General features: G+C 46.1%; 1 protein-coding gene across 3 annotated transcripts in view; it reads left to right on the top strand.

Moving 5' to 3' along the window:
* EXOC6 (exocyst complex component 6) overlaps window positions 1–25487 on the top strand; it is a 1337279-nt gene that overhangs the window by 712368 nt on the left and 599424 nt on the right. For all 3 annotated transcript variants that reach the window (XM_078643405.1, XM_078643403.1, XM_078643404.1), the window contains one exon: window positions 10281–10386. In XM_078643405.1, the coding sequence (XP_078499531.1) occupies window positions 10281–10386 (106 nt within the window). The remainder of the gene's footprint in view (window positions 1–10280; window positions 10387–25487) is intronic.

Below are 25487 nucleotides of genomic sequence, written 5' to 3'. Positions count from 1 at the left end.
TGACCAGGGAAAGGTCCCCGCAGGGTTCAAACATGCTCTATTGATTCCCCTGATCAAAAAACCCGGTCTTGATCCTCTTGATCCTTCTAACTATCGTCCGATATCCTTGTTGCCATTCCTTTCCAAAATCCTGGAGGCACATGTTGCTAGTTGTCTCTCTCACTTCATTGAATCTACTGGATACCTGGAGTTTAATCAAGCTGGGTTTCGACCGGGGCACTCAACCGAGATGGTGACACTGGCGGTCCAGAATGTACTAAGATGCAATGCAGACAAGGACATTCCCCAAGCACTGGTACTTCTTGACCTGTCGGCCGCATTCGACACGGTCGACCATACTATCTTGGTCGACCGTGTCGAACAGGCTGGCCTGAGAGGCTCGGCACTTAGATGGCTGAAGTCATTTATCTCGGAACGCACCCAGGCAGTGAGATTAGGAACCTTTACAGCCCCTAAAATCAAAAATGAATGTGGAGTCCCTCAGGGCTCGTCTCTGTCCCCACTTTTATTTAATTTGTATTTACGACCCTTGCTATTCTCATTAAAAAAGTTCAGAGCCTTAATTTTTAACTACGCAGATGATCTGCAATTGATCTTCTGTTTAGACACACCTGGCGCGGTCACCGAATTTCGGGAGACCATGGTTCACATTCAGAGATGGATGGGCCTAAATCACTTAAAACTCAACCCAGGCAAAACTGAATTGATTTTGCCTGGGAAGAGTGCACTGTACTGGGGACCACATTTCTGGCCTCCAGAAATGGGTGACCCCCCGGCTAAGTCCCAAACAGTTAAGAGCCTTGGAATTTCTTTTAATGAAGATCTATCGCTCAAAAATCAGGTAGGGACTGTGGTATCTGCAAGTTTCTTTCAACTTCGCAAGATTAAGAAGATCGCCCACCTTTTAACCCACCCTGCTCTGATTCAGGTCATTATCGCTCTTGTGTTGTCCCGTCTGGACTATTCCAACAGTTTGTACTTGGGTCTTCCAGCGGGGCAGCTCAAGAGACTTCAACTGGTCCAAAACCAAGCGGCCAGATTGATCTGCAAGATCCCTAAGTGGCAGTCCATTAGACCAGGACTGGCCAGTCTCCACTGGTTGCCAGTAGCGCAGAGAGCAGCTTTTAAAGCAGGATGCATTATCTTCAGGGCTCTACAAGGTAAGGGTCCCGGATTTATTAGCAGCCTGCTTGTTAGTTACACTCCCTCTCGCGCTCTCCGCTCAGGTCAAAAGAACCTGTTAGTGGTGCCGCGAATCAGGAAACAACGCCAAGGAGGTGGATCTTTCCATTTTTTGGCCCCCTCCCTGTGGAACTCTTTGCCATTGCCGTTAAGGCTCCATGAAGATCTGTTAGCCTTTAGACAGGCTTTTAAAACTTGGCTCTTCAAGCAAGCTTACCCTTAGTTAATCCCGTTTCCTTTTTTTTCTGTTACATGTTATGTTGTGCCAGTTTTCCACAGCGCCATGAAGCCTATGGGCGTACGTGCGCTTAATAAATTTAATTTAACATAACATAACATACAACCCCTCCGAAACAGTCGGGACATGATTTTCTGATAAAATATTTCACTTCTACATTCAGTGGCTGCTCCTCCGCTAAGGCGGCGGAGCGCGCCCCACTGCTCTGCAAGCAGTGTGAAAAGGAAAGTGAAAACGTTAATAACTAGCGTTATTATTATTTTCCTTCCTGCTCCTGTGCAGGCGGGTGGGCTTGCCTGGCTAGTGCATGGGGCAGAGGGACGAGTGTTAAGCACACTCTAAAGTGCGCATGACGGTTTGACCAGCCCAAGAGGTCCAGGATTTTTTTTTTTTTACAATTGTTTTTATTGGTGCATTAATACTTCAGTTACATACACTGCATCATTATTACAATATTCAGCATTACAACAGTGCTTCCGAGACAGAGTAAGTAAGACAACGCAATTTTCATTTTTACCTTCTTAACTACTTAACACTAAGCCTTACGAGAACTCCCAACCCCCCTCCCTCCCCAGCACTTACTAATCATACAATTCTTATTCTTGCAGGCAACGACCACCAAATTAGAACAGCATTGTTGTCACAATTGTCAACTTTCCTACTTTAACAGTGTGCTCGGTGCTCATCTTATTGGCTGCTTCTGCATCCTTTCCTGTATGTGATCTACGAATGATCTTCCCATTACCAACATCACATCATCACACGGTGACAAAGCTTAAGTACAGGGCTATAAGACAGACACTACAGTGTGTGGTCACTCACTGTATGTTGAGGCATTAGTTTCGAATTCCAGAAATATCGAGTACCAGTCTAGTGAGATGTGCGTTTTCCTGAGTCCCCTGCGTTCCTCCCTTTGTAGTTCTAAACCTTCTGTCTTTCCCCATCGCAACACCTCTCCATGCCAGGTGGCGATGTCTGGCGGTCTAGCTGACTTCCATTTCATTGCTAACGCTCTTCTCGCCAACAGCAAAGCCATATCCACGAATCTAATGGCAACACTCCTCTTTTTTTCTGTGTGTCCTAGCCCTAAAATTCCATATAACATGGTCGTGTACAGTCTGCCCGGGGCCACTGCTGCCAGAGCCTCCTGTATCGTCGTCCAGTAATATCCAAGTTTAGGACATTCCCAGAACATATGCAAGAGACCTGCGTCATCTACGTTACACCTGGGGCAGTTATTCGCTAGTTCTGGGAACATTTTATGCAGTCTGTGCGGAGTTAGGTATGCTCTGTGAACTATCATTAATTGGATGTACTTAAACTTCGGGTTTCGCGCCACTTTTTTTGGGTACTGTAGTACCTTTTTCCATTCATTGTCCCTGAGTGCTCTGCCCGCATCAGTTTCCCAGCAGGTCCGGAGGGGGTGTAACGTCACCGCTCTGTCCACCCGTATCCCGTTTGTCAGCCATTTTGTCAGATGACTGCCCGACCCCATTAGGTATTGCATTGTGAGGAACGTGTTTGTGACTGGTTCCGTTCCGTCTCTCGCCCAGTGTGTGGAGATGTAATGAGTTAACTGTGCGTGCGTGATGAATAACTCTCTCGGGGTGTGATGTAATCTGGTGAAGTCTGCATGGGTCAGTAGGCTTCCCTCCGAGAAAAAATCCCCAACTTGTACCACCCCGGCATCATGCCAAAGCTTCAGTTTGCGCTCCGTGAGCACACCAGACCCCAGGGGGATTCCCAGTAACGGTATCGTGCGTGCGTAAGCAGAATTTCTGTTAGTATACTTCACCGCCGCCTTCCAGAGTTTAAGCGCTAATCGGAGCAGGGGTGGGGCAGTATCTGGAATCCTAGCCCGCGGGAGCAGCAAGCTGTGTATAGCTCCTCTTGCTCTATCAGTGTCCGACATATTAAGTTCATGAAGGTTACGTCCCGCCAGCCAATAGGCCAGCCATTGGAGTTGGCACGCATATGCATATGCGATCAGGTCTGGAACTCCCATACCGCCCCTGTCTGTCGGCAGTTGCAATTTGGCTAGGCTGATGCGTCGCCTGCCCGTGCCCCACACCCGCTCCGTCAGTGCCGAGTTTAGGGCCTTAAAAAAGGGGGTGGGTATCAGCAATGGTATGTTAGTGAAATAATATAACAATCTGGGCAGAACCACCATTTTCGAAATCATGACTCTGCCTGCTACAGAAAGTGGTAATGTGGTCCAGAAGCGGATTTGTGTCCTCAAGGCAGCAAGGGCCTTGCCCAGGTTAACCTCTATCATATCCTGTGGCCGTCTGTAGATCTGCAGACCTAGATATTTGAATGTCACAGGCTCAACCTTGAAGCTATGTGGCGTAAACTGCAAGTGTGAGTCCCCAAGAGACTCATGGAAACAGTATCCATAGGATTTATTTTCGTGGATCGTGAGGCCTGATAAGTCTCTGAAATCCTGAACATTTCTGGGAGTGGGGTCAGTGGGTTTGTTACGTCGTTGAGGAATAATATGTCATCCGCATAGGCGGAGATGACATGCTGGGTGTGCAGACTGGACATTCCTCTATGAGCTGCCATAGTTTGTACCTTTACTAATATGGGTTCTAACGCTATAATGAAGAGTAGGGGTGACAGTGGGCAGCCCTGTCTGGTACCTTTCTTATGTCAAACTGCTCAGAAATACACGCATTAGTTCTGACGCGTGCCGTGGGGCCAAGATAAAGTAATTTAACCCATGCTACGTATGCAGGTGGGATGCCGAATTTATCCAGTACTGAGAACATGTAGTCTCACCTCAGTGAATCAAAGGCCTGTCTAAGGTCCAGGGAGATACACCCCTCCTTTACCCCATTATTACCAACTGACATCATTAGCTGACTCAGTCTACGTAAATTCAGTGCAGTACTCCTCCCGGCACAAATCCACACTGGTCCGGGTGTATTATATCTGCAATATATTGAGACATTCTGGACGCTAGTAGCTTACTTAGGATTTTGTAATCCGTATTTAATAAGGACAGTGGCCTGTAATTCTCTAGCAGTAAGACGTCCCTACCTGGCTTCAGAAGGGATACTATCAGCGCCTGCAGCCCCATTCCCGGCAGTGTGCTACTTGCCAGTGCCTCCTTATATAACGTATATAGTCTCGGAGCTAGGGTGTCAATGTATGTTAGGTAGAATTCCGCCGGCAGACCGTCGGACCCAGGCGACTTGTTCCGTGGCAACGCCTTGATGGCCTGTCTGATTTCTGATATCGTGATGGGTTTCGAGAGTTCAGTTTGTTGTGCAGGTGTTAGTTGTGGTAGTTGTATGTCTGAAAGGAAGTATGTTTAATTTCTGTTCCTCAAGGGGGACATGCGGGCCATAGAATGTAGTGTAATAAGTTTTAAATACAGTGTTTATATCTGGTTGAGATTGTGTTATCCGCCCACCCGGATCCCTTATCTCCGTTATGGGGGCGTACTCAGGAGTATTGCGTGTTAATCGCGCTAGTAGTGGACCCGCTCTGTCTGCCTGCGTGTGCTGTCGATATGTATATTCCCTATAGTCTATTACATGTAGCTCCTCTAAGAGTTCCGCGTGTTGGATATGTGCTTCTTGGAGTTGGGTGAGATTCCCATCTGTGCCCGCCGCCTCGGTCTCCAGCACTGCCAGGCCTCCCTCTACAGCCTTAAGTTTGTCTAAGATCTCATGTTTAACCCCCACTTTCTTGCCCATCGCAATCCCACGTATTGTTGCCTCAAACGCATCCCATTCTGTTTGTCTAGTGCTAGCTGTGTTCTCGTTATCGGTGAAATACTGGGTGGTGGCATCCAACAAAGCTGAGCGAAAGACCGAGTCTTCCAGTAAGCCGGGTGTCAAACGCCACGTTGGTATCTGGGTAGGGAGCCTCCCCCATCGTAAAGTTAATTCCACTGGGTTGTGGTCTGACAGAGTTTTTCCCATATGAGTCACTGACGTTATGGCCTCAGACAATGGACGGGAATAGAAAATGCGGTCTATCCTAGTACGTAGATTGTGAGGTGGGAAGTAAAACGTAAATTCTCTGTTGGCCGCATTCATTATCCTCCATGTGTCTACCAGGTCCCCACCCGTCTGCCCAGGCCGCCAGTGCCTCCGCCTGTCTTCTACTCTCCGTGGCGTGTAGTGGGGGATGTGACCTATCAAGTGTGAGATCCAACACCGCATTGCAGTCTCCTCCCACCACCCAATTTTGTGCTACCCAACCTGATAAAACCCTACTAACATCTTGGAAGAACTGGGATTGTTCCGAATTAGGCACGTAGATACAACCCAGGACTATACACAGTCCGTCTAGCACCCCTCTCAGGAACACAAATCTCCCATCCCTGTAAATCTTTTGCTCCAAAACTTTGAAGGGGACATTATTCCTCATCCAAATTGCTGCGCCCCTAGAGAACGCCGAATATTCTGTGGCATATAATTGACCTTTCCATTTCCGTAACAGTTTAACACCCTCCCCTCTATTCAGGTGGGTTTCTTGTAGAAACGCTATGGACACTTGACGTCTATTCAATTGTGCTAGAACTCTATGCCTTTTGTGTACTGAACCCAACCCTCTCACATTCCAGGTGCAGATTTTATAATTATTAGGGGTCGACATGGTGAAGAATGTATTCCACTTTGGACGTTACCCTGCTTCTCAACAATGCTGCCATGACACAATATAGCGTAAGTGCGTAACTTGTGTGAAACTCCCCAACTAGAAGGTCCCTCTCTCTAAACTGTGAAGGACCAAACCATAGTACCCAACTGGGGTATAAACTGATCGCAGTGGTGCCTATGCCTGGGGGGGTGTGCCCAGCCGATGTCCTTTAGCAGTTATCCACCAAAAGTCTCACCTACGTAACACCCCAAAATCATTATATGTCTCGGTAACGGTTCCCACCCTCCGAATAGGCAGGACAAATTTGTGGCTACTTTACCAATCTGCACTCGCAGAGTCATTGTTCACATGTCTGCTGCCATCTGAGCCGTTATGCGCGGGAACAGTTGCACACTTGCGTCCGTATCCGATGCAGCAGTGCGTGAGCTGGCTTGGCTATTTGTGACCCCATCACAAATCGCATCATGTTCTGCCAGTGCATCAGATGTCAAAACTGCAACTTTAAGGGAGGACCCCGCGGCCGCTCAGTCTCGCCTACTAGGGCGAGGGACCTCCACTTCCACCTCCATTGGTTGGTCCGGATGCGATCGTAGGGCTTCCTGACCGTGTTCACTCCGCTCTCTTAGACAATCCTCTCGGGACTGGGGTGGCGTGAGTGATACCTCCATCCATTCTAAGGCTTCTTCCGGGGTATCGAAGAAAAGGGTCTTGTGGTCTGGACTACTCTAAGCCTCGCCGGGAAAAAGAGAGAATATTTTATGTTCCGTTCCCGTAATGACCGTTTCACCTCCCAAAAGGATGCGCGGGCCTTCTGCACTGCTTGGGTGAAATCCGGGTAGATGGAAATTGTTCTGTTTTCATATTTTAATGGGACTTTCTCTCTTGCGACTTTCAGTATTGCATCCCGGTCTCTGAAGTGCAACAGTTTTGCTATTAATGGACGCGGAGGGGCTCCCGGCTTCGGTGGTCTAGGGGGTACTCTGTGTGCTCTTTCTATGCTGTACATCGGGGTGAGCTCCTCAGGGTTTATAATTGTCTTCAGCCAGTCTTCCACAAAGCTGGTCGGGTTAGCCCCCTCACTGCGTTCCGGCACACCTATAATGCGTATATTGTTGCGACGGGAACGCCCCTCCGCGTCGTCCACTCTCTCCCTTAAACCTTTGATTTGTTTCTCCAGTACCTCCAGTTGTGCGGAGTGGGCAGTCTGTTGGGGGAGCAGTTCAGCCAATGCGAATTTATGTTCGACCACTTTTTCTGACAGCTTTTTATGGTCATCTTTCAGTAGTGAGAGTCCTGTGGACATCGTGTCCATTCTGGATTCAAGAGCTTCTCTGGAGGCCCTAATTTCCGTTAGTATAAGGTCCAGTTTGGCGTCCTGTGCCCCCAGACCCATCGGTGGGATGATGTCCTCGGTGGAGGAGGCCAGGGAATCCTCCGAGCCAGAGGAGGGGACCATCGTGCGTGGTGCTGGGTCAGTGCGGCGGAGTCCGTTGCGCACCATTGCGCGGTTTATCTGCTTGCACTATGGAGAAACTCTGTGCCGTGTGCGATCACCAGTCCCCGGAGTGTGACCCCGCTGTGCACTCTCCCGCTTATATCCGGGGTCAGGGCAGTCTCGCCACTCGACCCAAAGCTATCCGCCGCTGTTTCAGTTGGTGTGTCCAAACCCCACTCAGTGGTCCCAGTGGCGCTCAGGACTGTAAAAATTGCAACGACCAGGAAGTTGTTATCCCCCTCACCTCCGATGTGTGCGTGCAGTTTCGTAGTGCCCGCTGCAGTGGTTCAGGCTCCTTGTGACCCAGGAGGGTAGGCAGTCCACGCTCCACACAAACCAACCCTGTGCGTGTAAAGCACCCAGGGAGATCGCCGGACGCCAAACACGGAATGTGCGGCGTATGCAAGTGTCTCTCCGGGCTGCCCCGTAGGCTTCCTCCCTCTCGCAATCGGACCTAGCGCACCGGCGCCACCCTGTAATGGCCGCCGTCGCTGTCTGTGGGCGTGTCATGCTCGGGCGGATTCCCGCAGCTCTGCCGCTTCCACCGATGCCCGATGCTCCCCTCACGGTGCTATCTGGCCGCACCCAGTTCTCCCCGTTTTGGACCCCTGATGTACTGCTGCCCGGGGAACGTGTGGGAAGGTGAGGGGATACGCCCTGACTCACCGCCGATGCCTGGCTCGGGTTCCTGGGTGTCGTCGGCTCCGCGTTGGGCCACCGGCAGTCAGCGCATTCGGTCCCTCTGGGCTAGCAAACACAAAGGGACGTGGGGCGAGGGTCACAATCCCCGCGTAACTGCAATAAGAACCTCCATCTGGAGTTTTGCCGGAAGCGGTGGGCGTGCCTTCACGCCTGCCGAACGCAGCTCACTTCCGGTCCGCCGATGATTTCACTGTGGGCCGGGGTGGTCCTCTTGCTCACAGGCCCCGTGTACGCTTCAGAACGGTGTCGATTCCAGGCCGCTCCCGGAGCTCGGATCTTCTCCCTCTGCGTGCCGGTAGGTACCTCTCGCCCAGTATGCTCAGGGGAGGGGGTATTCAGCACCGAGATAACAGGATAAATGTCAAAAACGGGGGGGTTTAGACGGAGCGAGATCGGCTCACATGGTCGGCTGCTAGCCACGCCCGTGCCCAAGAGGTCCAGTAAAACCTTTGTGCGCATTTGCATCTTCCCCACCAGGCTTAATTACACAGCCTGGTGAGTAAAATGCAAAGCCTCCAATCACCTGTCTGACCGCCGATCCACAGCGCTCAGACAAATCACAACGCTGGGGCTCTGGGAGGCTAGAAGCTTCCTGGTGTGGTGCGGGAGAGACGAAGCAGAGGCGGCATCACCGGGCGGCATTTAGGTAAGTAGTTAATTTTTTTTTAATCATTCACCCCTCCGCGCCCCCTCGCCCCACCACCCTTGCTTAGTAGAGGTTGCTAGTGTCTACATTGCTCATAAATGAGGTAATAGGCCTAGAGTCAGGGTGGAAGCCTACCTAATGGTTTGCTTTAGATCAATAACACTAAGCACACTGGCATAACCAACAGCCTTGAGTATTTTTACAATAGTACAATTTAAATATTTCATGTCCACAAGCATGTGGAGGCCTCCTCTCCTTTGGATGCGGAAAATACCAGTGCCAAAAATTGCACAGAGACTATCACTAGCACTTTACCTACTTGTCTAACACCTCCTTCACCAATTCTCTCATTATGTGTGGTAGAGGCCGCCCCTTTCGCTCCACAGGCTGCACCATCTCCTGACAGGCTGCACCATCTCCTGCCTCAGACTTTACATACACTCACCAGACATCACTCTTTAAGAAAGTTTCACTGGCTTTTCTTTGTTAGGGGTCTGACGTAGTTGCTAACAATTTGTGTGCCTATACACCATAAATTTCATCCTGTGCTCATCACATACGCTTTATCCATTGTACACCTCCCCTTATACGAAATCCTCATCATTCACTCGAGTTATGGCATTCTTATAAGAACCTTTTCAGATTAGGCTTCTCAAGAATTTATGCTTTACATCTAAAATGTCCCTTATAATCTCTCTTATCATTTATGATATATAGAGAACCTGAATCGACAAGCACATTCGTCCCCTTTCCTCTCAACAAAATGTCAAACCCTATGATCTCAAGCATTTCTTTATTTCCTTCTGATTCAAATACCAGATGCCCCATTTCCTGCAACTGATATGCAGCTTGAGCATGCTACAAACCACTTTTCTTAAAGACCTTTTCATAGTTTCTCCTGTGTCCATTTCATGAATCACAACATTTTTATGGACCTCACCAACTAATTGTGTGCACGTGATTCTCATTGGTCACTAAACTCACTTATGTTTGATAATCCCTTCAGTGCCACAAAACATATCCTCGTTGCCAGTGTAAAGATAGAAAGTTAAAGACAGAAGAAGACTTTGAGTACGTAGATAAAGAAGCTCCTCCAAAACCATGAACTCCTCCCAGTTCCTTCAGGCCACTTGTTGAAAGCAGAACCAAGCTAGCCCATCCACATTCCCCACGCCAGGCCTGAACATTGTGAAGCAGTTACTGAAGGTAAGTAGCTTATTATTTTTTATTCAGTGTCCGAAGTCTTAGCTCACTGAAATTTATTGTTCTGTTTGAAATATGCGGTCATGCCAGTTGGAAAGACGGATTTCAAGCTACTGTGTTTGGTGTCACCTTTCTTATTCAGTGGCATACAACTTTTGCTGCACTATTGAATAATATATTTTTTGTGTTTTACGAAATAGGGAAATCTTTGAAGCAGATAACTACAGTCCAATTCCTCTAACGAATGAAGAAGAGTACAAAGTAGTAATCTGCAAGTTTCCCTATCAAGATGCTGAGTTTGATAAAGTAAGCAAAAATATCTTCGATGACAATGCAGCCATCGTTTTTAATGAGCGAGATAGACTATGAGGCATTCTTCAAAGCTGAAGCAGATTAATGTGTAGAGTTCAAGCAGTAACACCAATTACCATGTTGAGTGGTAAAAAAGTAATAATTTATTTCTACTACTAGCACTGGTCTTCACAGAGCCATCTTTAGCTACCTATATGTATGCTCCTTCAGGAAGCGTTAGTTATTATTTAATTAACATGTTTGATCCAAATGCATACTAGCATGCACCCTGATTTGAAGGTCTTCTTCTGGTGTTTGATGTTGAATTTCTCTGTATGGTATGTAACAGTAAAAAAATATAAAGGTGACTAATTAAATGAGTTTACTCCAGTATTGAAACTTTCATAGATTCCCATAGCTTGTACCATTTCCCGTCGTCGGAATGGGAGCCTCGGTAACCAAAATAACATAGCAGTAGGTACAAAAGAGAAAGAAAAAAGGCCTAGGCCTCATTCCCTTTTGCAGCATATCCACCTCTTTTTGCAAAAGAGACTAAAGTACAGCAACAACCAATCAGATTAGCCTCAACCCATAGAACCCTCCTGAGAGAACCTCAGAGCCTCAGATTTTCTACAGTACGTTGTGCTAAGGGAGTCTCCTTTGAGCTCTGCTCACTTCAACTCTAGTTGACTATTTTTCAGCAGTTTTTTCTTCAGAATTGTCTAATATTTCATCTTGGAATGTCTGACAAGGAGAAGAAAGCCCTTTTTAAGGCTTGTTCCACCTGTGGCAAGAAAAGGTTGTATGTGGAGGACAGGCATAAGGACTCCATTTATTGCCTGTACCCTGACCACAAGGCAGCGGACTGCAAGATCTGCCGCACCTTCTCAACAAAGACTCTCCGGGACCGTAAGGGTCGCCTCCTTACTTGGCTCCAAAAGCTGAAGTCGAGGAAGGAAACTCTGTCAAGTGACTGAGAGGATTCATCATTTGCCACTTCATCCAGAATGTCAGTAAAGAGGGGTAGGGCCTCCTCCTCCTACATTTTCTGCTGTGCAAGAAGTGTCAGTTCCATCAGCTTCTTCGGTGGTTTTGCCAAAAGCACCATCCCAGATGGTGTCACAGCTGCAGGTCTCCAGCCCAGGAATACCTCCAGTGGTTCCAGAGGTACAGGACGATTCCTCGGACGGGGATCAGGACGATAGCAACAGGCCTGACCAGTGTGTGGAGTGGGATGACTACGTGATTCCGGATCCAGCTTCTCCTACTCCAGATACAGTTGATTCTTCCCTGGCGGACATTGGGGGGTTTCACATACTGATGGAAAGAGCCTCAAGTAGATTTAAACTTCCCATGCCTTCTGTTCAAACAGAGTGTTTTCTTTATGATTTTAAAGAACCTTATCGGAAAACGGTCCGTTCCATTCCGATTGTCAGCCACGTCTGGGACGAAGGATTAAAGGCATTGAGGAATCCGGCTACTGTCATTCCAGTTTTGCCATGCCTGGAGAAGAAATACAAGGTCCCTGATGATAGTCCAGCATCCTTAATAGGTCAACCGAAGCCGGATTCGGTAATATCGCATGCGGCTCAAAGAAAATCTCGCAATCCTTCTGCGCCCCTGACTACTACTCCTGATAAAGAAGGCAGACACCTAGATAATGCAGGGAAAGGGTTTTCCTCGATGGTGAGTCTTGTGGTTAGAGCAGCTAATGCGTTAGCAATTCTTGGCAGGTACGATCGCCAGATGTGGTGCGACCTCTCCCCATATTTAGACCAGTTGCCGCAGGAGTCCAAGGTGGAAGCGAAGAAGATTGTACAGGAGGGAAAGGCTACATCAGCGGAGGTGATCGACTGCGCAATGGATATTGCCACGACGGCTTTCCGCTCGCTGGCAGGCGCAGCTGTGCTTCGTCCCCAAGGCTGGCTCAGGGCGACATGGTTCCGGCCGGAGGTCCAAAACAAAATCCTGGACCTTCCGTTTGATGGTAAGGCATTATTTGCCAAACATATTGATGATGCCCTCCAGGACATAAAAAAGGATACGGAATGGCAAGATCCCTAGGAACGCTACAATATCGAATTCCTGCGTATTGGCCCCCACACTCTTTTCACTTTTTGTGAACGACATCCCTTCACATCTAGAGGGATGTATAAATGATTCACCAAAGTTGAATGGAGAAAGGGTAACATCGCTATTGTTTGCAGACGACACTATTCTGATTTCCCAAACTAAAAAAGGTCTCCAGGCATTACTTAATTCTGTTAGTGATTACTGTAGCAAGAAAGGTCTGGAGATAAATGGGAACAAGACCAAATGTATGTCCCTTAATCCACCTGGAATAGACAAAGGATGCTTAACACTGGATGGTGTTAAACTAGAATCGGTTACACATTTTTCCTATTTAGGGGTTACTTTAGATTCCAATTTCTCTTGGAGAGCCCAAAGGGAAAAAAGTAAGATGGCATACATTCAGAATGTAAAGCCAATCCTTAGGAAACAAAGCTTGAGTACCAGTAAAGCTGTGTCCCCGGTAGTTGAGCTATTTAAATTCAAGGTCCAACCGGCAGCACTATATGGCGCAGAAATTTGGGGGCCAGGGTCAAAAGACTCTTTTCGCATTTTGGACAATAATTTTATGAGGAGTCTGGTAAGGGTCCCAAGAGGCACTCCCCTAGTGCCTCTTGAATTGGATCTAAATATCAAAAGAACTGACCACTATACCATAATCCGTCCACTAATGCTCTGGGTCAGACTGTGGCGGGTGCCCGAATTACAGGATTATAGGGATGGCCTAAAAGAAATCATGGAGTATGGTAATTCATTATCTATCCCATGGTTAAATCATGTTAAAACTTGGCTCACTGATATAGGTCTAAACCATTTCTGGGAGAATCCGGAACATTTACCATCTAATCCAAAACTAATATTAAAAAGGGCATTTTGGAGATTCATGGTTAATAAGGTAACAAATGTTTCGGCGGCTGGAACCCTGGTAACAGATTTTCTTAGCTTCAAGGACGAGCCACTATTTGAGACCTTTCTTGATGAGATAGAGCCCCCACTTGCCAAAACCTTATTCTTAAAACTTAGGTATGGTAATCTCTTGACCAAAACAACTTTAGCACGATGGTCAAGGAGGCCGAATGCTCCACCCCTTGAGGCTGATGAATTTTGTGCCATGTGTGACTGCAGTCAGCTTGAAACTGAGACTCATATGTTTTTTATCTGTCCCGCTTATGCATCCCCAGAAGAAGATGGATTAAACCACTATGCTTACTGTTAGGTCTGAGATCATGTAACCAGGCCCTAAGAATACTTAAAACTAATACAAACCAAGTAATAATATTTAGTGTTAGTCGATTCTTATACTCAATTTTTTTCCTAAGGAAAAAAAAGGGGCAACAGTTATAAATGAAGCATATCCCTAAAAATAGAATTAGTAGGTGACCTATTTACTCTTGGGGCATACTTGGTATATTCCAAAGGTTGTGCTTAGTTTTAATTGTGTAAGATATGTATACTTATTGAAGGTTGTGTCTAGCTTTACTTGTGTAAGATATGTATATTTATGATGCGTTTTTTTTTGTTGTTTTTTTCTTTCCTTTTTTTTCTCCTTTTTTTACAACAATGTTAAAATTAATGCATGGAATTGTGCTTGACTCTTTTATGGCATTCATGCCGAAATAAAGAATTTATGAATGAATGAATGAAAGGTTCCTTTCCGTTGAGCCAGAGGAAAGAGTACCACATCCTACAGGGGTTCATACCAGCAGCAACTGTATTCTTCTTATGGTTCAATGCCTCAGTCCTATCGCCTGTCTTATCATCAGAGGTAAGGCCAGACCTCTTCTTTCTCTAGGTCTACCTCTAGAGGGAAGCAGAATCGCCAGGGGCGTGACACCACTAAACGACAATAGCAGCGTTCTGGCTCTGGAGAGTTGCGGCAGGTGCGGTGAGTGGGGCACACCCCCCCTCTAGCACTACCTCCCGTATCTCCTGCCACCACAGACAGCCCTAATCAAGCATTACCGACTGCCTCAAATTTGCTTTAGTTTAGGAGGAAGCATAAGCGAGGGGACCCCATAAGGCTGTAGTGAAAAGGGGAGGATTTCCAGTAACTCAGCCACCCTTGCGCTTTCCAGAAGAAAGCCAAAAGCGGGCGAAATTCCCCCAGTAAAAGGAGGAACCAAGCATAAGTTTGTTTTTCTGGCTTTTCTTTTCCTCTCCTTCATTTTTGGTTTTGCGTCTTAGTGCACTTCGGGAGTGGTGACGGAAAACAATATTAAGGAACCATACAGTCCACTGACCGCTCTTTCCTTCTCTTTGAGCCCTCCGGGACGGCTGTCTCCAGACCTGGATGAACGAGGAAGAGCGCAACGACTGGACAAGTTAACCTATATCATAGCCACCTGACCATCCATACTGCTGAAATTCCACAACCACCGGACCATCTGTGTTGTTGACACCAATAATTCCTAAATCACCTTGTAAATTCTAAAATAAAATCTCACCATTCAACCCACACTCCGGCCTCCTAGTTTCCAATTCCGCCCATCCCTCCAACAGTGGCCATACGCTGGAGTTCGTTCATTTTCCACCTTCCAAGCCCCCTGCCGCCATGCCGTCAAAACATCTGCGTGTTCTGCGGCTCGAAGTTCATCAGATACTCCTCAAGGGAGCTGTGGAGCCAGTCCCCTTTTCTCAGAAGGGAGAAGGTTTCTATTCCAGATTTTTTCTGGTCAAAAAGGCGCCCCATTTTAGATCTCAGGGAGCTAAACACATTCGGATGGTGTCTCTTCATTTTACGTCTCCTCAACCCGGTAGACTTCATGGCCACTCTCGATCTCGAAGATGCGTATTTTCACATACCCATTCATCCAGCCCACAGGAGGTTTCTGCGGTTTACAGTAGCCAAGAGCCACTTCCAGTTCAAAGTTCTGCCTTTTGGACTTCGGTCTGCTCCAAGGATCTTTACCAAGGTGCTGGCACCGGTGGCAGCTTTCCTAAGGAGGCAACATTTTCAAGTCTTTCCCCACCTGGACAATTGGTTGCTGAAGGCCCCGACCAGGCGTGCAGCGAAAGAAACAGTCGATGCATGTACAAATCTGTTCAGCAACCTGGGCCTGACTCTCAACAGGGAGAAGTCTTCTCTCTGCCCGTCCACAAAGGCACGATTCCTGGGAGGCATCCTAGACACGTCTCTCAGAGCAAGGCTTCTCCAGCCTTCGAAAGTCAAGCGAAACTGATGTCCATGGCTCATCTATTGCGAAAAAGAAAGTGTCTTTCAGTACGCCGTTACAAATTCCTGCTAGGAGTGATTTCTTTGTGCATTGCTCTAATACCCCACTGCAGGTTGAGGATGCGGTCACTTCAGGAGCAGCTCGACATGCAATGGGAGCAAGTTCACAGATTGTTCGACGACAAGATAGTGATCACTACGGCAATGAAGAATGCAGCCTTGTTGTGGACAAAGGAAGAAAATGTATCCCAAGGATTATCCTTCGTCATCAATTCAGCTCCTCAAGTAGTAACCACAGATGCCTCGCTGGAAGGCTGGAGTGCAGTGTTTCAAGACTTGCATGTAAGAGGACACTAGTTGCCTCGGCACCGCCTTCTTCATATCAATCTCCTGGAACTCAGGGCGATTCTTCTGGCACTGCAAGCTTTTCTTCCACAGTTGCAGGGTTCAGCAGTTCTCGTCCGCATGGACAATACCAAGGCCATGCACTACATAAACAAAGAAGGGGGTACCAGATCTCGTCCGCTGTCGCAGAAGGCCCAGATGATTTGGAAGTGGGTGATCCTGCACGGAATATCGCTACAGGCAGAACACCTTCCAGGAGTGCTAAACGAAAAGGCGGACATGCTCAGCAGGCTTTCGTCAGTCAGCCACAAATGGGAACTGAACCAGACTGTCTTGGAGGAGATTTTCCACCGGTGGGGCAAACCCTCAATAGATCTCTTTGCCACCCCGGGGAACAAAAAATGCCAGTTTTACTCCAGCAATCTACACCATCGCGGATCGCTAGGGAATGCGCTTTCGATAGCCTGGTCAGGCGAATTTGTCTACGCCTTTCCCCCCATTCCGTTAATACCGAGAATACTCAGGAAGATCAAAACGCAGACGTGCAGAATGATCCTAATAGCTCCAGCTTGCCTAAGGCAGTTTTGGTTCACAGAGCTTCACCTCCTCTCTCTGGACCCTCCACGTCCTCTACGGACCGTCCCGGATCTTCTCACGAAGTCGCAGGGCCAGGTATGGCATCCGGACCCTCACTCCTTACACCTGTCAGCATGGCTCCTGAGCAGCGAGAGTTTCTCGGTCTAGATCTCTCGGAAGAGATAAGGGGGAGTTCTCTCTCAGGTTAGAGCTCCTTCTACTAACAAAACATACCGTTTAAAATGGAAACGATTTTGTATCTGGCGTCAGCAGGAAGACATCGACCCCTTTTCGTCTCAGCCTCACCAGGTTCTTCCTTATTTCCTGTCTTTGGCTAAGGCGACGTTGGCTCATTCATCCATAAAGGTTTATTTGGCGTCAGTTTCTCTCTATAGACGCACTGCATCTGGGCCTTCCCTTTGATCAGCCAGTATTATTAAGCAATTTCTCAAGGGCATATTTAGAGTCTTTCCTCCAATGAGGCCTCCGCCTCCCACGTGGCATTTAAATTTGGTGCTCACCCAGCTGATGAAGCATCCCTTTGAACCGATTCATCAAGCAAATATGAAATACCTCTCGTGGAAAATGGCCCTCCTTCTGGCTCTCACTTCGGCAAGAAGAATTGGTGAGTTACAAGCTTTAATGATCCAGGAACTCTTCCTCCAATTCAAGAGAAATACAGTGATTCTAAGGACTAATCCAAAGTTCATACCTAAGGTGCCATCAGACTTTCATTTAAATGAGCCGGTGATTCTTAAGGCTTTCTTTCCTCAGTCTTCTACGCCGGCGCAAAGGGCACTCCACTCGCTGGATGTACAGAGATTCTTGAAGTTTTATCTAGACCGTACTAAAGAATTTCAGAAGTCTTCTCAGTTGTTCATTGCATTTAGTGCTCCCCACAAGGGCTTATCCCTGTATTGCTCTGTGGGTATCCAGTGCTACACGATTCTGTCATGCAGCAGCGGGCAAGCCTCTAGAGGGTGGAGTCAGAGCACACTCTACAAGATCCATGGCTTCATCTACGGCTCTCTTTGCGGGAGTCCAGATTAAAGATACCTGCAGGGCTGCAACTTGGAGCAGCACGCACACCTTCACAAGACAATATTGCCTGGAGACCTCGGGACCAGAGGACACAGCTGTTGGCCAGGCAGTCCTGAGGAACCTCTTCCATTGAGTGGTGAGCTTTCCTTTCTTCCCTCCTTCCTTTCTTTGTTATGATTAGCACATTTTGCTATGTTTTTTTATTGTTCTTGCGCGGTGGATTAAAGTTTTGCTTGATGTAAAAAAAAAAAAAGACGGTGAATAGAGAAAGCTGAAAAGAGAGGAAGAGATGACAATGAGGGAGCAAAATGTTCTTCTGATTGCCTGCTACTCTGATACAAGCTATGGGAATCTATGAAAGTTCCAATACTGGAGTAAGAAAACAAGTTACTTACCTGTAACTTTGGTTCTCCAGTATTGGTAACTTTCATAGATTCCCATGCGCCCACCCTCCTCCCCTGGGAAAGCTCAACACTCAGCAGGTTGGTTATAATGTTACACAACGGCTACGAAAATCTGAGGCTCTGAGGTTCTCTCAGGAGGGTTCTATGGGGTGAAGCTAATCTGATTGGTTGTTGCTGTACTTTGGTCTATTTTGCAAAATGAGGTGGATATGCTACAAAAGGGAATGAGGACTAGGCCTTTTTTCTTTCTCTTTTGTACCTACTGCTATGTTATTTTGGTTACCGAGACTCCCATTCCAACGATGGGGAATGATACAAGCTGTGGGAATCTATCCATTCGAACACAATATTGAAATGGTCTTTTTTTATGCTCCATGCGGAGCTCAGAGAGCTAGATATAGGTAATCTATTTCATAAAAGTGACATATCAATAGCATTAAATAATCCAATGCAAAAGAAGATCAGCACTTGGATTAAAATATTAAAAGAAGACAACGCAATTGAATCTTTCGATAAGGTTAGAGAAAAGTGGAAAAAGAGGGAAGATATTGGAATTAGCAAATCAACGTGGGATAAAATTAATAAATTTAACAAAACCCTCTTCCGTGGTGCTAATTTTAAACGCATGCAATTTTATAGCAAATGGCTAATCTATAGAACTCCCTCATTCCTCCATAGTATATATCCCCAAGTTGTCGATAAGTGCTTCCGCTGTGAAGAAAAGGGCACTTGGAAACACATTGTCTGGGAGTGCCCTAAAATACAGGAATTCTGGAAGGAAATAGAAAAATACCTCAGTATCACGATCAAAGCCAATATTTCATTTAATGAATTAATCTCAGTTCTAGGTTGCTCTCCGAGCCCCACTCCTTATGATGAGTCCCTGTTTATAGCTTCCCTGATAGCTAAATCACTTATTTTACAGTGCTGGAAATCAGAGATAGTACCAACCTTTGAAGCGTGGAAGGCAAAATTATTAAGGATTCAGGGGAGGGAAAGGAAATATGCATTGAGATCAGGGGCTATTAGGAAATATGATAAATACTGGATGTGTTTGAATCCTAGAATGACTATGGTGGATATCGATTTTAACCACTTCCTCTATTCAGCCTGCTAGACCGTTATGACAAATGCACTATGCACATTGCACTTTATGAATAGTTTTTTAAACTGTCGAAATTTGGATATGTTTTTATATTTAAATGAAGTCAGTGTAAGTTGATTCTGGTTTTTGGGGTCTGTTTCTTTATCTGTTCTGCATACGCATTTTACTCTGCACTGTATTCACTCTGTTGCTAATGTGTCATGTAATGATTATCTTGTGTTTATGAACTCTCAATAAAAAGTAATTAAAAAAAAAGCCATGGGAATCTATGAAAGTTAACAATACTGGAGAACCAAAGTTACAGGTAAGTAACTTGTTTTCTTCTATAAACCGAATATCTCTGCATGGTATGTAACAGTAAAAAAATATAAAGGTGACAAATTAAATGAATTTCTATAAACCTAAAATGAATGCTTCTCAGCTATAATCAATAGCTTGGTATAACTGCTAACGTTTGCATCGTAGAATCTTCACTGGTTGTTATACGCACCTGCATAATCCCTTCCATCCACAGGATTAAAAAACACCTTTATGTTTATATGAATACATGCATATTCTAGATAGATACGCATGATTACATCAGAACTTCCATTGAAAATGCATTTTTAGTTTGTTTAATAACTGGCCCTGTCCACTGATTTTGCACAAGGGACCCCCCCCCCCCCCGAAAGTTAATTTGATTTGGGATTGGCATGGTGCATGCTGAGCAGATCTTTCAAGGTGAAGGGGGCATTTGTAGTAGGGAGGGTGTCAAAGAAGTGACTTTCCATTTTAACTCCATAGGGATATTTACTCTCTGATACAGAAAAAAACGCACCGAAGGGAATTATACCAAACTTGGCATGAAAGTAAAACTCAAGGAGTATCCTTTGAATGGTTTGGCGTAAATCAATTCAGTAGGTTTTTGGGAAATTAGCATTCCAAAAATGTTTCAGTGGGCCTAAAAGGGTTAAAAAACTAGCAATATCTGGAGATTTGGTCCGCGGAGAGTCTATGAAATTCAGGTTGGCAGACCATCTGTAGACTAATTACAAAAAATAATTGAATCCTACGGTATGAGGGACATTTTTTCCTGTGATCCATTTGAGGTCCATAGGCCCAAAGGTAGAACTGCAGATGCAAATGCTGGCCCTTTAGTCCTAAAAATTCTGAATGTCTGGTCACAACAGAGGAAAAAGCTGTTGTGGCTGCCATTACAGGATGAAAAATTCCGTTCCAGCATCCTAAAAAAAAAAGAGACATAATGGGGCAGGTAAAAGTACATTTTGACTAGAGATTAGGGGCCCAGTGCAGCTGTGAGGTCAGCAAACTCTAACTACTAAAGAAAAGATAAAAAGAGTGTATTTTGATGATAATGACAGATTGAATAAGAAGATGAACATGCAGTCGCCAATAAACAGTTTAAAAAAAAAAAAAGAAAACTCTAACTACTAAATGTAAGGCATATGCCCATGAACCTCTGGGGTTTGCAAAACATGTCCGGAACTTTGCAAACTCACATAGACCATGGGCCCTCGTTGGATTTCCCTATAGGCTCGTGGACCTGGTACAGGCCCTTGAGCCCTCCAGGAGGTTCCACTGGTTCCCAAGTGTCTGTGTTGGGCATGCAAGACCCACTCCCCAACAAAAAAGAGGAGGTCACCCTCTGCTTGGCTGCCCGATGGCCATGCACGGTGAGGACTGGCCACCAGAGACTGGTTAGATACTGGACCTAGCTGAAGTGCACAGCTGAAGGTCAAGGTGAGTGGGACTTCGCAACAGGTTGTGCATGAGGTCTGGCCACAGCCCAGATCCTGTGACCAATCAATGCTGTGTATGATCCAGGCAATGTGCAGCAGGGTTTGGCCACCCTCAGAGGGTTGGTGCAAGGGCCTGGCGTATCGCCAACCCCCCCCTGCACACATAACTGAATGTAATGCGCATTGGCTGCTTACAGCAGCTTGGGCCTAAGGTGGAACTGCAAAGGGGTGGGCACTAGGCCCTGCACCCAACTGTTCGAAGTAGTATATTATCAAACCCTCCCTGAACTTTGCTGAATATTCCAAGATTAAAGTGAAATAATGGTTAGCTTTGGTTAACTTAGTTGGTCTTAACATATGTTTAAAAATCTCTGGAAATCACTCACAGAAACACAGTAAAATAAAGTTGTCACAAATTAAAACCAAAAGTCACCGAAATACCTAAGTTATGGTTGGCGACGCAATCCATAACTCAAACAGCAGCCATCAAACCATAACTCGCACACCAAATGCAATGCTTATGACCTAAAAGTGTTTATATCAATAAGTAACAACACCTAAATTCACAACATAATTAAATAACATAATCTCAAAGCAATAAATATTATGACATTCATAGTTGTTTCTCTCATAGTGTGTATTGTGATATGTAATGTAACCCAGGTTGAAGTCGGAAAGCATGGAAACCCACAGAAGCCGGCAGGTACTGCATTGGTGTTTCGGGTGAGCCGATCGAGCGGAATCGGGCGGCACTCCTGTGTTCGAGCTGCGACTCCTGGCGGGTGACAGCTGCTGGCAGCTCTCTGGTTCGCAGCTGACTCCAGGGCTTCCTTGATCCCACAATGGACACTGATCACTGATGGGGGCGGTCTGTTGGGGGAGGGTCTGTTCGGGGGGGGTCAGTTCAGGCTCAATTCGGGTCTCTAGCCTGTGCAGGGAAGCAAGGTAGCCATTCAGCTCTTAGGTTGCCCACCAACTGTTCTCGGCAGTGAGGCAGCTGTGGAAGAATCCCTAAAATAGAATAGAATAATTGTCTTTTAGCTCTGTTTCCATTTTTAGGTCGAGCATTCGAGACCTCTTGTATATACTTTGGTATATTCCTATTATAAATATATACTTATATGTGTATTTACCTTGTGTGATTTGGAAATCAGCCCCAGGACATGTCTGCTTCCGCTTAGGCACTGTTTTTTCTGTTCAACTGCCTCTAGTTAACTGTCTTTATAGAAAATGACCAGCAGAGGTCAGTAAATACCAGAATTGCTTTCTGCTGAGAGACTTTCTTTTTTTAATTTTTCTGACAACTGCCTCTATTTAACTTTCTAGATCGAAAATGACCAGCAGAGGTCAGTAAAATCCAGAATCACTTTAGCATTCTCTAGATTCCAGTCCATAGAAATTGTCTTCCACGAGCACCCTTAAACAATAATATTTTTTTCAAATCTTGTATTTTCAGTGATATGACCACCGAAGGTCCTGATTTTATAATAAAACAGAGCTTTGGGCAATACCATTTCCCGCTGAAAGGCAATATTTCTCTCCATGTGTTCCCATACCTGGCTGTCACGCAGTTTGGTGCTTACTTAACCTACATGTTAAAGAACAGTAGATTTTTCAGCACCCAGGCTGCACAGCTAAATACATATAAAGTGCCAAAGGCAAGACCAATTGCATTGCAAAGGCTTGTTTGATCGGTCTGCTCACTGCACCCACTTTGCTTGACGACTCCTTTAAATCATTGTGCACCCCTTAGCCTATATACAATTGACGACAACTAACCTTCTGGATTACTCCTACTTTAACTAAATTAAACCAAAAGGCTTAATAAAAACAAGGGCATTAAAGGCGTTAAACGCCCTCTGTGGGAAGACATTTGGCATCCTTGGCACACTGTGGTACTGTACATCTAGCCGCGGAAACAGCTGGTATGCTGGGCGGGTCCATGCAGTGGCCTGATTCAACAGAGCTGCAGAAGCCTCTGTCCTGGCCGGACTCTCCGGGGCACCCGAGGAGTCGGGCTGGGGCAGAGCCAGCAGGCAGGTGGGGAGATGGAAGCAGTTACGTCGTGGGGGCTTGCGGCCACTGGCGCTGTATGCCTTGTTTTTTCTGTGTGAGCGTCATCTAACTTCCTAAGAATATATCAAACAACCTCGAAACTTATTCACTCTCCCACGAGAAAAAATATAAAAATTAAACTTCGAAATCACCCCCTGGCTTTTTGTCTTATTTTTTCCAACCCTCATGCCAAGTAAATAGGTCCAGCCGACAGCTCATTTCATCAAATGTAAGAGACAAAGATGAAGCAATGACCTTCCGGGTGGCCCTTCGTATTTCTAGAAAAAGGTGCTGTGAAAGACAATAAGACCGCTTGAAGCCCAACAGCGATGCTTAAATATTTAAACAAACTAGCAGTAATTTAAACATCTGAGCGAAACAAAGAGCACGTTGAAGAAAAGTTATAATTAAAGCACTCAAATCACCCACAGTCTACTATCCCGGAGCACTCGTTCACAATAATGAAGGGGTATAAAGAGAGTAGAGCTATTAATCAAATTAATAACACGAGAAAACGAGCTGTTGCCAACAAACAAAACAACCAATTGACAGAAGACTCCTTGCTACAAGCAGTGCAGGCTGAAGACCCTCATGAGGATTTGCTAAACCTAAACACAAGTTTCATGCAGGGGCACACATATATGATGAAAGGAACTGTGAATGCACAATACACAAATCCTGCTGCCCTCAAACTAATAAAATGGGGATTTTAAATCACCAGTTGTGTAACCTCTTGGAATCCAATTATATGGAACGTTGTATTTCAAAACATACAGAGGTTTTGGTCTCTAATGATTAAAGTTCATTATGAAACACCCTCCTAAATAGTTTAAATGCAACCAGAAAAGCCTTGCATTTTTAATATAATAAACTTGAAGACCAGCTTGATCATTTACATATACTTGCAACCTATGTAACAGGGATCAATACCAAACTAGAACATCTAAACGACCTCATCCACTGGGATAACACACAGGCAGTTCTAACTAGTACAACCTGTGAATGTGCACCAATAATTAACAAACTAAAATAACTTCCAAATGTACTTGTAGAATTGATACAAGAACCTAAATCAACAACCAAAATGGAAAAGCATACTCCATCTTAAGCTTCAAAGAAATTACTGGATCAGAAACTCCAAAACTGTTTGTATGCCCAGATGGTTAAAACAAAGTCCTCAAACACAAATAATCAAGAAACAGTCATAGAAATGAACCAATAGAACACCTTATACAACACATGGTTGTTCTACATAACTCATTGGAATGAGATGATAACCCCTGTTATATTCACAAAAAGACATTGTGTTGGACCGGCTCCAGGCCTTCCCCCGCGACCAGTAGTGGCCAGGCTGCTACATTATAGGGACGGAGACATCCTGTTGCAGAAAGCTCGTACGGATGGCCCCTTTGTGGTAAATACCAATAAGGTCTCAATGTTCCCAGATTACACCCTAGATGTCCAACGGAAACGCGCCTCGTATCTGGAGGTAAAGAGAACTCTTAGAGAAGAAGGCCTCCAGTGCTCACTCCTTTTCTTTGCCCAGTTCCGCATTGTTTTGGATGTAAGACACTTTTGTGATGACCCTAAGGAAGCCTGGGATTGGATAGCGGCGTATCGAACTGAGACCCCCCCCCAGTCAGTGCAGAAGCTCCACCAAGTAACAGAAGGCCATAAACTCAGGAAGCGCCCTAAACGAAAAACCGAGCGCACCGTATTGAAGAAACCAAGTCCCTCACAGATGGAGCGAGAGAGTGCGGCGGCACTGCCGGCAGTGGCCGAGATCGTCCGAAAAGGTGGCTCTCCATTGGAGGCAAGCTCGCGCTCCATGAAGGGGACCGAAGGATCGGACTCTGACTCCTCCGACAAAGCTAGCCTTGATCTACCCGTGGTGACCCCGAAGACAGCAGACTAAATCATATAACCTGTGTCCTCAACATGAATGGCTGCCCCGTTGGACCCTTTGGGGGGAGCCAACCTTACCTGGTTGCAATAAACGACCTACCTTTGCTGTATCAATACTGAGGCTGGTGCACGAGGCACCTTTCCGCACCAAGACGTTCCACATAGCATCGTATTGTACACCACGGTGCGCCCACCTGTGGGACCACAACCCCCTTGAAGGCCCTTGCTGTGACAGGCTTGGGCCTTTATCAGTTTTCACAAAGATGCATTTAGAGTTTGGGCAGATGGCCGTTGCCAGTATGCTCTGGGGCTGGGGAGTTGTTTATTGTTGAGACTCCTTGTGTTTGATTTTTTTTCTGTTCATCACGCAGACGGGGACACCTTATTATTTTTTTCAATGAGCTGGTTGGGGTGGGAGATACGGGAGGGGGGTGATTGGAACTCTTCAAGTTGTTGACACATCATCAAGACCTGAAGCTTCTCACATGGAATATTAGGGAGATGGGATCAATGTCTAAATGCCTCAACATACATAACTATCTGAAGCGCCAAGGTATTCAGATAGCGCTCTTACAAGAGACACACCTCACCAAGGGGAAAGTGGAAAAATTGCATAGGAGATGGAGAAGGCAGATAATTGCTACCACTTTCTCAGCATACACCCGGGGGCGTTGATATGGATTCATCCAGGGGTCCCTTTCGAA

Source organism: Lissotriton helveticus, chromosome 5_1 (assembly GCF_964261635.1).
Source record: "Lissotriton helveticus chromosome 5_1, aLisHel1.1, whole genome shotgun sequence".
Lineage (NCBI taxonomy): Eukaryota > Metazoa > Chordata > Amphibia > Caudata > Salamandridae > Lissotriton > Lissotriton helveticus.
Note: the sequence above shows the minus strand (reverse complement) of the source record. Positions and strands in the feature narration are given on the sequence as shown.